Below are 12309 nucleotides of genomic sequence, written 5' to 3' on the forward strand. Positions count from 1 at the left end.
CTCCCCATGGACCCCCCCCCCCCCTGCCCCTTAGCTCTTCAAAATATAGCATAACTAATATTCCGAAACAATATTGATTTTTTTTTAATCAAGATTTGGAAACATTATGTTGCACGTATGATGTTCTTGTATGAAATCAATGCAGATTGAAATAACAAGAATGGCATCAAACCTTTTCTTTACACATGTCCTTGTCCTCTTCCTGTCTGTCCAGTGGCATGGAATATTTAGTCTCTTCATTTTCCTCACGACATGCTATCCATGGCTCTATTGACTGCAGTGTCAGATGACCTCCACTTTCAAGACTGTCCTCTTCTAAATTTCAATTTCAAAAGGTAAGACAATCAATTAAGAAAAGAAGGCCAAAAGAAAAATAAAGGTAATAACTAGCATCGGGCCATACAACCTGAAGGTGACAAAAGTGGAGCATCTTGGATAAGTTGTTCACTGGATAGTTTAACTTGAGGGAAAGATTCCTCTTGGTTATGAAAATAATTCATAATAGAACGTGTACCCTGCCAAAAGATTTAATTAGCAGAACATAATACCATGACACTAAGTATATGCATGAAATAGAACACCAACCAAGAAATGTAATGAAAAAGAAGTCAGAGAAAACTAAACAACAGAAAACCTTATACTCAAAGCAAGATTCCGGATGCCGTAATACATTTCAAGAAGTTCTTTATAGGATTCTCTTCCATGTCAAAGCTTTCTTAACTGAACTATCAAATAACTAGGCAGAAACAAGCAGCGAAAGAGCAAAGTTGGAGCTCTTCATTAATAGCACCACTCAGCAGTCAGCTGCACTTGACCCACTTAAACTTCCTGATTTAACTACAGAAGTTTTTCATCCTTTCCTCATCAAATAACCTTGAACAAAGTAAACTCCTCTGGACATTTGGATGTTTATTCGGATTCTAGTTCACCATACACAGATCTCATAGCACTTCCTCTTGTTTATTCAATCCTTATGTCATAGACTTTAATCCAAGATTATCTGTTTGTTTATCTTTGCTTCCACAACTAAATTTATTCGTAACTCGTTGAATACATGTGATGCAGTTCACCTTAAAGAAACTTCTAGGACATAAGGTATTGCTTATTGCATAAATATTCATCTGTCCAACGTTATGTTTTAATAACAATACATTTCACACCATAGCAGCTTCAAAAATCTGAACATATTCAAACTGGGAAATAACCAATGAAAATAGAATATATTGTACATATCTTAGGCAGCTTCAAGTTAGAATAGAGTTTCATATTCGCTTGCACCAAAGTAACCACTGTAATGTTATCAGCAGAAATAAAGACAATCCAGATTTGAAATAAAAACTCCACAAGGCATATAAATCTTAACAGGAATTTTCAGCAACAATAACACTGCATTATGCTGGAAACTCATTTGACCAAGTTCATTAACTCGAAAATAATTGCCTTTTGAAGTAGAGACCTGTTAAGAACCTATACGAGAAGTGGCAAAAATATGATCATCAACATGCGAATTCAATTTGGATGGAGTCATGGAGTTCAGGACAGTCAATTGGAGAAAGCAAAGGGTCACAAAATAAACTGTAATAAGAAGTTAAGCCATTTACTGATTATATCCAAACTGCAACCTGAAAGAAGTAATCAAGAGAAGGGATTTATCATATCAAGTATAAAGTAGTTGTACAATCCCTTTCTCATATATCTTCGTAAGACAAACAAAAACCATTGAAATTACCTTCCATTTGATATTCGGGTGCACATCTCAGAGGCTTATATTGCAGACCAGAAAAAAAGTCTATGGAGATGTAAACATTGGATATATGTATATAGAAGTGGATGAATGTAATAGATTATAGCTACAAGAAACTTAGAGCTTACTGATGGTATAGCTACAATTTTACTGGCTGAAACAGAAAGACCAGTTATACCCCACCCATTGTTTTGATTTCCGGAAATCTTCACATTGAACAGTCCAAGATATTCACGCAATCCTGCTTGAAACAGGCTTAGGGCATCTTCCTTTATCTTGGAAGTCCCATACCTCAGTGGACACGATTTTGATGGAAATTTCCTGAACGAATCTCCATCATTTGACTGCACAATAGCACAGACTTAAGTATGCCATTTCAGGAAACTCTAAATCTATGCTGGTCGGACTCTTCAAAAATGATGCCGCACCTGTGTTGTACTCTTCAAAATTACACTACTTTTGGAGAATCTGACACGCACCCGTCGACATTTTTTAAGAGTCCGAGCAACATAGCTCTAAATTACTTAAATAAGGGACTTGCAAATAGTTATGTCATCATGCTGGAGACCTGACAAGAAAAGCCAACCTTGTATGCGTGGGCATGTAGAGTAAGAGTATGTGCAATGCGCTTATTCTGTTCTAAATCAGACTGAAGACGTTCACTAAGTTCTTCGCAGAGCTCATTAAGCCACTTTTCAACCTAGAAACAAGGCAATGAAGTAGAAGTGGTCCATTTTAACCGGTAGATAAAACATTCAGAACTCAAAATAAAACTCCGATGTAAATATAAATAAATAGGTATGTAAAAATCAGAACATCATTGCTTCTATTTTTACCTACATCAGTTATGTCTAACTTGTAAAAGAAGATAGATCAGTGTCATCCAGAAGATGAGTGTTCAGTTTGAATAAAACTTACAGAAGCAACAGTTTTAAGAGCTCGAGGTCCAGGAAATGTCTTTCCTGATCCATGACTGTTGGGAAGAAGGCGTTCCTTGACCTCTTCTCCATTAATGCCCCTTGCTGTATTCCATAACCAGGAACTGTGCAAGTTAAGCACAACAAGGTCAGTAGGTTACAGAGGGGCTTATCTGATAAGTCTAAAACTAAAGAATTAAATCTGAAGACCAAAACCTGTTGTCATTGGACACTTCAAATTTTAGTTAACCAATTGTAAGGGGAAATTTAAGTTGATTAATCATAAACTAAATATTTCAGTTCACGTTGTTGAAATCTTATTATTGAATACAAAATTGATTGATAGTTATTATAAGTTACATGAGATTTATTACTTAGAACTCCCTGCATCCAATAAGAATGGCAAGGTTCGAAGGCAAGTGTCAATCACCTTAGCTAGTAAATTGGACCATTTATTTAACATTTTTTGTAAGAATAACATGTCAAAAGAACTACATAAAACCCCTTCATATCTTAATATTTTTGCAAAAAATGTACATATATAAAAACATATAAGAACCTATGTATCATGATTTTTATAGTCAAAAAAGGCTTTTAGGATGTTCATTATATTATAAAAAAAGTAAAATGACGCTAATAATAGTGGCATTCTCATTGGGATGGAGGGAGTAGATATAATTTCAACTAAAGCCAAAATCAAATGCTTACAGCAAAACTAACCTCTGTACAACAGGCAAAATACAATAATAAAGTACAGTTAATTCCTAGGCTAATTAACATATGAAATAATAGTTAATTGTCAATTTGTTCATGTGTGCCACTGTGCCTGCATTTTTTCTTTTTCTTTTCTATTGGTGTGCATGTTATTAATATTTGATATCAAACCTGTTTAACTTGTTAGTAATAGAATCAATTTCTTTGACTTGCCATAGGATTTTAAATGTAACTTATTGTATTTTTGTTCTAACTTACTGAGCATGCCAAAAATTTGATCACTCAACAATTGTAATTTCAATGATTAAATTAGGTTATCAAGAAATGACATTCTCAAAATGATTTTCAATCAACTTCACTAGTTTCTAATTTCTATCAAAATATCAAAAGAACCTTATTGAAGAAGTAAGAAATATTTTCAAGTTAAAACATAAATGACAAATCTGATCACAAAATTGCAAGCAAGTGTGCTACGCTTTTTCTATACACATCAAACAATTTAAGAATAAGTAAAATTTATAAAACTGAAGTTGACACATTATAAGCTCCGGAACATAACATAAGAAGAAGTAGCAGAAAAACGGATGGATTTAATTGGAAAAAAAAAAAGCAAAAGCAAGTGTAATGACCCTCCAGGTCATTTCTGTGTTTATGTCTTCTTTTCGTCGTTTAGAGAGATCTGATAGCGACCCTAAGTCATTTATGACTTGCTGAGACTAATAGGTGATCCATTCAAAAGTTCAGGAAGACGGCCTCAAAACGCAATTTTGATGGTTTCATCAGCTCCGGAAGGGTCATTTTTGGTTAGAGGCATGGTCGGCTAGGGTCCCGGGGGTTACGGTGCGAGTTTGTGTCATTAGGCAGCTCTACCAACTCCACTAGTAGCACCTCCGGTCAGAGGTAGAGGCCAGGGTCAGGACCATCGTAGTAGTCATCAGCTCCGGGGAGGCAAGCCAGGTGGTAGGACAGATGCCTAGGGCTCCAGCGAGGACTTTCGAGTTTAGAAGCATGCTAGTTGTGATTTTGATCATCCTTATTTTGTTGTTGCCTTTGTTTGTTGCTACTTGTTGATTGTATGAGCATGTTTGGCCTTAGTCTAGGCTTAGACGAGTGTCTGCCATAGATTTGTGATACTTGGAGCCTTTTTGGTCTTATTTCTCCTTCGACATCAACTCTGACAATTTAGCTCCTTATAGACTGGTGTAGTAGACTGGAGTATCGTAGAATAAGCCTTAGATTATGTGTTGACTTACCTTTGACGACATTCTATCCACTATCCCTCTTTCTACGACCCTGAATGTTACATTTGAGATTTCAGGCTTCACTTTGAACTAGGGACTAGAGTTGGTTCGAGCTTGGATTGTTGTTCTGATTACTTGGGAGTGGACGTCGTTCCACGATAGTTCTATGATGATGATTTACATGAGGTCCTTTCGCAGCCCTTCATAGTTGGAGATTCAAGGTATAATCACACTGCTCTATATCCTCTACGTACGGAGACGATACACTTTGGCTACAGCCTATTGCCCATTTGGGGACCATCTGCATTTCGAGGTCCGGGCTCTGCACCCCTTAGCTAGGCGGCTCTTATTGGTTACTTGGAGGTTATTCGCGGTTAAAAGTCCAATCTTCGACCTGTAGATTTGGACTCACCGTATCTTATTCTTAGTAGTTTTAGCTATTATGTGTACCTATTGGGCTTATAAGGGTCCGTTCGGGTTTTTACTTAAACTTGCATAGAGTGTATCTTCTAGGCTTATGAGGTCCAGGTAAGTTTATTAGTTTAGTTGTACTTAGTTCTTTTCTATCTTGGTACGCTCGTGTGCTTTTCTTTTAAATTCCGCTTTGACCTTGCTTGTGTCTAGATTCTATCATTTCACTTTTACTTTTCCTGCTCAGTCGGCTTATGATGTCTACTGAGTACTTGTAGTTTTGGTACTCATGCTACACTTGCGTGATGCAGGTCTGAGCACCACCTATCAACATTGACCATTCGAGCCAGTTGCAGCTTTTGATTTGAGGTGAGGGTGAGCACTTGGCATCATGGACTTACAATCTCTCTCAGTATTTTGATAGCTAGTCTTTTGCATTTTGAGACAAGCTTGTAATTTGGGTCCACTTTTGGGACTTGTACTCTTTTGTTTTGGACAACTTTGTACGTGTGACTTCCACTTTTGGGAGGGATCTATTATATATATATATATATATATATATTTTGGTTTGTTTCCTTCTGTTGCTCTATTTTTGTTGTTAAATTACTGCTTCTACTTTGCTTCTACCCATATATGCATTACTTGTTGTTCTAGCTTACGGGTTGGCTAACCTATTGGTGGGTTATAGTAGGTGCCATTGTCACTAGAGGAATAGGGTTGTGACAGCAAGGCTATCATAGTCGTGTTTCAACAGATCTGTTTATCTTTGATTTATTAGAAGAGAAAAAAATAATCTAAGAGGGTGTTTGGGTTTAGCTCAAAATCTGGTCAAACTAGCTTTTAATTATTTTTGGCTTAATAGCTACTCAATCCAAACACCTTGTAAGACTGTAGGTATTGAAAAATTCCACTTAAAATTAAAAGTACGGCAATAATTACTAAAGTATAGTGAGTTCAGCTATCTTGAGACAAATTGGTCATCAAATTCCTTATTTTCTTTCTTTTTTTCGTTCACAGATTTAGTAATTCAACTAGTGGGACTTCTTCCCAAAGATGAGGAGTCTGCCCAACATGAGCATGATAGACAAACCAAAGACTTACAAAGACTAACAACACATCTGAGACTGAGAATAGATTATCACCCAGTATTTACTCCATAATATTCTTGCAGCTTTTCTTCTGAAAACTGGAGCAGATCCCCAACAGTGTTCACACCTAAGTCAATTTGCAAAGAAGTTCCAAGTTTTCCTCCAAGCTGTTTCCTGTGAACAAATAATGCCCCAAGATATGTTAAAAGAAAGAAGTATTTAGAAGAATAAACAAGCCAAAAAGTACCATTTACATTATAGAAACCATGTGCCACATCACAGTAGAGCAGTCTACAGAAAGGACTGAGAATAAGAATATATAAAGAAAAGAATTCAATTTCAATAAAATTAAGACATAACTAAGCATACAACATACTACTAACTACTTAAAAGATGGTAACAAGGTGTCAATGAACGATTTCTGTGCCAAACCCCTACATTTTTTTTATAGGCAAAGTTCTAAGTAATTTGCTGATGGATGAGAAAGGCACCACAGTTTGCTGAGCAGGTTTATTCATTCCACTTGCAAGTTTGGCCAGCATCTGCTCACAATATCATACTCAAGTTACTAAAAACCTTCTTCAAAAATAAACCATCAAATATATAATTATGCATTTCTCATGTAAACGACATTTATATCCACCTTATTGTTGTTACAAAATAATAAATATTTCCACCTTATTATGAGCAATGCCTGCAGAACAAGTGAACTCAGTCTCTTCTAGTACTTGCAGCCGAAGTTCTGCAACAATAAAGGCTCCACAGGCTAACAACTTATCACGGCGACTAGCATCACTTCTAGTGAACCAATGTCTGACATTCTCTCTGGCATCGCTACCAACCTGTGCAGGAAACGAAGTCACCAGATATCAGCAAAAACCCGAGGGATATGGATAAATATAAAAATATGAATACAACATGAAAAATATAGTTTTAAAAATCCAATACAAAAAAAATTGTAACATTACTGTGCAGAAGTCTATGGAATGATGCACAGATGTAGGCGTGCCCATCTCCAATACTACCATCTCAAACAAAATAGAGTTTATTTTATTACTTAAATACCATAAACTAATGTTGCTGTTGAATGCATTTATCAGATCACACTAAGGTTTCGGACCTCATGCAAGGGGGGACCCAAAAAAAAAAAGAAATGGTGCCAAAAATATCCCCTTCCTGATTTTGTCTTCTAGCTGGTAGAAACGGAGGACACTTTAGAACAAGTACTACCACGTCTTAATCCCCAAAGAGCCGGAGTCAGTATATGATTCTGGGTCCATAACCAACTCTATACCATTTGGGTGTGTTTCAATTCTATAATACCCAAATTTCAAGAAATTGGACTCCTCCAGAACATGAAATTCCCTAAATCTCACATTTATCCCAATACTAACATAAAAATTTCTAACCAAACTGAAAACACTCCCAGCAAATACCTAGAAAAATGTACACAAATAATAGAGAATGTCAAGACTCTAAAAAAAATATGGTATTATCGATATTGTCTTCCACTTTCCTATTTCAAAATAAGAAAGATAAACTGCTTTAAATGACACCTACTTCCTCAAGACCCAAAACATGTGATTTTACTACTTCTTCACTGATAGTTTCCAGGCACTCGGGAGGATTATCTGCCAACATTGCTTCAGCAGCTATAGTGAGATCCAAATACACTTCATCAATTGAAGCACGCTCACATCGGCCTCTTCTAGAAAGTATGGAGACAACCTGCAATTATATTATGGTATGATTATCACCAACATTATTCATTCTTAGCACAATGGTAACTTTCAGTGTCAATGAACCTCTGAGCCTGCATTCCTGTAGGTATTAAGATCAGCTTTACCACGGGCAACTGGGACTTGAACAAGATGAATCTCCGGACAAACTTGCTTTGCTTCATCACCTCGCATTGAGCTTAAGCATGTAAATATTTCAGTTCTCAGATGCTTGATGAGTATCAACTTCTCCAAGAATAACCAGTTAACTACTCATACAACCATAGGTACACAGACTCACCGCTTCACCCCAAACTTACGAGCTTCATAACTGACAGCGATCAGTCCCCCACCTTGCCAAGAATTGTACTGTACAACAGCAGTGGGTTGACCTCTTAGACTTTGTTGCTTTCGCTGCTCCACTACAGATTCACAGTATGACCAGTTAGCCAGACTATAAAGATGATATCATGGCACAACCTTATTGCACAGTAAAAAGATAAATACACAAGAAAAGGATGGTAACAATTAACATTACAATTATTAATAAAATATGGTAACATCACTATTTCGTGATCATAACAGAATGAACATTTCTTTTATAAATATACAAAAAGTACATTCTTAAAACTCAAAGTGAAAGGCAAGTTTTACAAAATGGTTTTAAAACCAAGAATATTAAATGGGAGTGGATGTTGATCCAAGGATGATTTTGCAAGAAGGTGGATGTTTATACAAGGTTAGACCAAAACAAAAAAATGATAGCAACCAGTGAAAAATGCAAGAATCACAAAGGATAAAATGACATAAGGTCACTTGAGATGGTTAGTCATTAGAATATCATGAGAAGATATGTCCAGATTCATTATACTTGAATAAGAAAAATCCTATAGAATAAGCTTTGTAAATACCTTCGGGTGTATTTTAGTTATAGAATATTTACTTAATTTATTAGCAGAGATATTGATTACCATCAATGCATATCATACATGGCCTAAAACTCCTATGTAAGGAGCACCTCTTGTACATTGTTACTAAATAAAGTCAAAGGCAGTGTTTTTCAGAGTGTGGCGACAAAAAGCAACAGGGCCCTGATTCTCTTTCACTCAAAAGCATGAAGCGTGAAGCGAAGCGCTTGCTTCATCGAAGAGAAGCCCACTTTTTTATAAAGACCAAAATAAACTTGTACAAAAACAACATATATAAGCAAATGTAAATTTCCTAAAATGCTCCTTTAGTCCCGAGCTTGGTAAATAAGGGCGTGGGAAATTCTTTTCTTCCAGTCTTCTTGTGATAGGGAGAGTCACTCTTGTGTCTTCACTCTAGGGTAGGTCAGTTTCGCTTTCTCCTGTCGGTAAGTATATCTGTCATGGTATTGGTGTATGTTGTTCCAATTGTGTTTGTGAATTTAAAAAACTAAAAAGTAGAGAGTACAACAAGCAAAATCAAATCTAAAATTTAAATAGAACAATATGTAATTGCATTTGAGTCGTTATTGCACTTCTTCCTTCACATGTGCCCGGCAACTTGGACAAGTTGTAACCTTGGGATTACCAATTGATGAGATGATGTTTGTGACGATAAATTCCCTTTTTGTAATTTGTGACAAAAAAAGACATTTAATTGAGGTCTGTCGATCTCATTAACTTTCTATGCATTTATCCAAGTCAAGTCTTTCTTTTGATCTTGTGACGCTATTTACATTCTTTAAAAGGCAAAAGAAATAAAACTCAGCTACTTTAATTGAAAAAAATCCACTAATAATGGACTATTTGGAAAAAATTTAAATTCAGTTATAAGAAGAAGACTAGCTCTAAGTTGAAGCTTCTAAAACAAGCAAAATATGGAGACCCGGGTTTTGAAAGTCGCAGTTCCATTTTTTCTTTAAAATTGATATCTTTAAAACTTAAAAACGTAAAAACAATTGTTTCCTAGCGCTTCACGCTCCTCCCCATGAAGCGAGCACTTACATAGGATCATTGCGCTTCATACCCTTGAAGCGAGATACTTGTCGCCTCACGTCACTTCTCACTTTAAGCGATGAAGAGTCTGTTTTCTATAACACTAGTAAATAAGAAGTTTTTTCTAGTTTCACAAGGTATCAGAGCTTCTGCAACCTTGGTAGAGACTCAAATAGCTTCAGCTACCAACAACCGGTGCATGCCAACATGTGTCGCATGTCGACCAATGTTTTTATATTTCTTTTCCTTTCGGTTTTTGGCGATGGTCCTCTCTATAACAAGCAGTGTTGCTACTTCGAGAGATCATTCAAGCATTGCTCCACTCTTCAGCAACCTTTCATCGGGTGTAACTTCTTGACACTACTACTTTTTTCACTACCAGTGCCTTCCATTCGACCTAGGATTTCTTGTCTTTATTCTACCAATTAAGCTTTACTAACTATGTCTTGGAGATTTGCAAAACAATATCTCCTTTTGGAAATTGAGAACAGTATTTTTTTGTGTGTCAGGTGCAAGAAACACTTTCTTTTGTTATGCAATTATCAACGACTTTTCAGAGGAACATCCAATTCCTTAAACCAACACCCTTGGTGCAAGAACATCCAATTCCTTAAACCAACAAATATCAGCAATTTCTTACCAACTATAGAAGAGCTATGGAAAAAGTAACCTGGATAAGAAATAACAAAACTTTAAAGGAACATTCTCTAGAAAGTATTGGCTCCAGGAATGGAGGCACAGTTTTAGCTACAGCCTACAGAGTTCGGCTTTGGCTCAAACTCAGTATTTATATTTAAAAAAAAACTCATTTGATACTATAAGTAATCTAACAACAACATAACCAATGTAGTACCACAAAGTAGGGTCTCGGGAGGATAAAGTGTACACAAACCTGACCTCTAGTGGGCTAGTTGTTTCCAATAAACACCTCAGCTTAAGATAAAAACAGTCTAGAAAAAAAGCAATGAAAATAAAGAAAAGCAGAACAATACTATAATCAAACTAGACGAAACAAGAGTAAAACTAGAATGGACAGCAAGTCAATACACCCAATACCTACTACAATGGTCAAGAACCCAATACCTCTAATAATTGAAAGGCACTTCATTCATTGTACAACAAATCCTAAAGGAAGGGAAGTAATTGTGATACTTTTCAAAAGAGAAATGAAGGGATTGTACATATTAGTGTCTAGTCTGCATATGCCCTAATATGAATACACAAATTAATAAAATTTTGAGGGAAAAAGGAGAAGAGAAAAGTAGAACCTTGAACGTAGAAGCAATCCATATCGACGTGGGCAATAACTCTAGAATCCGATAACTCAGGTCTTGCCACCGGCATCTCTTTTGCGGCTCCTCAATCGTCTTCTCCTAGTAAAAAAAAAATCCCACCAATTTCCTTTGAATTTTTTTTTATACTCTAAGAGCGTCTCCCATTAATTTTCCTACCAAATATATATACTAGTTTTTTGACTACCAATTCCAAAAATATATGTAATAGTAAATAATATTGCTTATTTAAGCGAATATTTGAATAATAAGCTTAGCAAAAAATAATATTGCAGATTCTTTTGTGAATATTCAATGTGGATCGTCATATATATCTCTTATTCACGCAAAACCTATGAAGATTGTTAATGAAAAATTTTATTAGTTAAATGCAATAATGTATATATTTATTTAAATTTGATGAGGTTCAATCATGTAGTTAGTCTTATCTCAGTAATATACCTTATAGACACTGTTTTTTTTGTATTTTTCTTGTCATCTAACCAAATGTGTTTTGCATGTGTATTCCACGTTAAATTGTTTAGATGTCATATGAACATGTGAAGAGAACATCCACATTTTATATATTCACATATTTTTACATTTGTTATAAGATTTAAAAAAAAAAAGAAGAACTCGGAACATTTTAAAATAATATATTTTGAAGTTAGAAGATCTTGTTAACTCGATAATACATTTGTGACATATATAATACTTTAATTTAAATACAAATACCTACCCAAATATAAATATAGATTTGCATTAATGAAAGTAACTATCTCATAAAATTAGCTATTAAATAAATAATTAAAATTAAACTAACACAAACATCATTGGCATTATTACAAGTCATATGAACTTTTCTTCATCTAATATACTGAAATATTAACAAACAATAAATAAGCTAAATGTCACGACCCGGGAGCACCCCCTAGTCGTAACCGGCGTACTCGACCTCGAAGAGGTCTAATACAAGCCTCTTAGCATTCATTCATCGCATAGACACTAAAACCATAAGGAATTTAAAACTTTCTTTACCAAGAAAACATTTCATAATTTAAAAAAAAAATAATAGCAAGCGGAAGACTTTCTAGACTTTATACATGATGTCTCAAACCATCTAATACTTTAGAGTACAAAATTCGGGACTAATCCCGTACACAACTTAAACAATACTAAAAAGACATAAAAGAACATATTGGGTATTGTCCTCGAATCTATGAGGACTCACCAAGTCTTCATCT

At 35.4% G+C, this 12309-nt stretch overlaps 1 protein-coding gene across 2 annotated transcripts in view; it reads right to left on the reverse strand.

Moving 5' to 3' along the window:
- Positions 1-11219, reverse strand: part of LOC102599189 (DNA polymerase eta) — a 16114-nt gene extending 4895 nt beyond the window's left edge. Inside the window, exons 1-12 of one of the 2 annotated variants that reach the window (XM_006355187.2) lie at positions 11063-11219; positions 8135-8255; positions 7921-8032; positions 7676-7843; positions 6793-6957; positions 6554-6657; positions 6170-6289; positions 2663-2786; positions 2331-2444; positions 1873-2088; positions 407-515; positions 173-312 (exon numbers count right to left, since the gene is read on the reverse strand). In XM_006355187.2, the coding sequence (XP_006355249.1) occupies positions 173-312; positions 407-515; positions 1873-2088; positions 2331-2444; positions 2663-2786; positions 6170-6289; positions 6554-6657; positions 6793-6957; positions 7676-7843; positions 7921-8032; positions 8135-8255; positions 11063-11138 (1569 nt within the window). In that variant the 5' untranslated portion in view covers positions 11139-11219. Of the gene's footprint in view, positions 1-172; positions 316-406; positions 516-1872; positions 2089-2330; positions 2445-2662; positions 2787-6169; positions 6290-6553; positions 6658-6792; positions 6958-7675; positions 7844-7920; positions 8033-8134; positions 8256-11062 lie in introns of both variants that reach the window. The other variant, XM_006355186.2, reaches the window with a different exon arrangement.
- Positions 11220-12309: the final 1090 nt, after the last annotated feature.

This window comes from Solanum tuberosum, unplaced genomic scaffold (genome assembly GCF_000226075.1).
Source record: "Solanum tuberosum cultivar DM 1-3 516 R44 unplaced genomic scaffold, SolTub_3.0 scf00193, whole genome shotgun sequence".
NCBI classification, from domain to species: domain Eukaryota; kingdom Viridiplantae; phylum Streptophyta; class Magnoliopsida; order Solanales; family Solanaceae; genus Solanum; species Solanum tuberosum.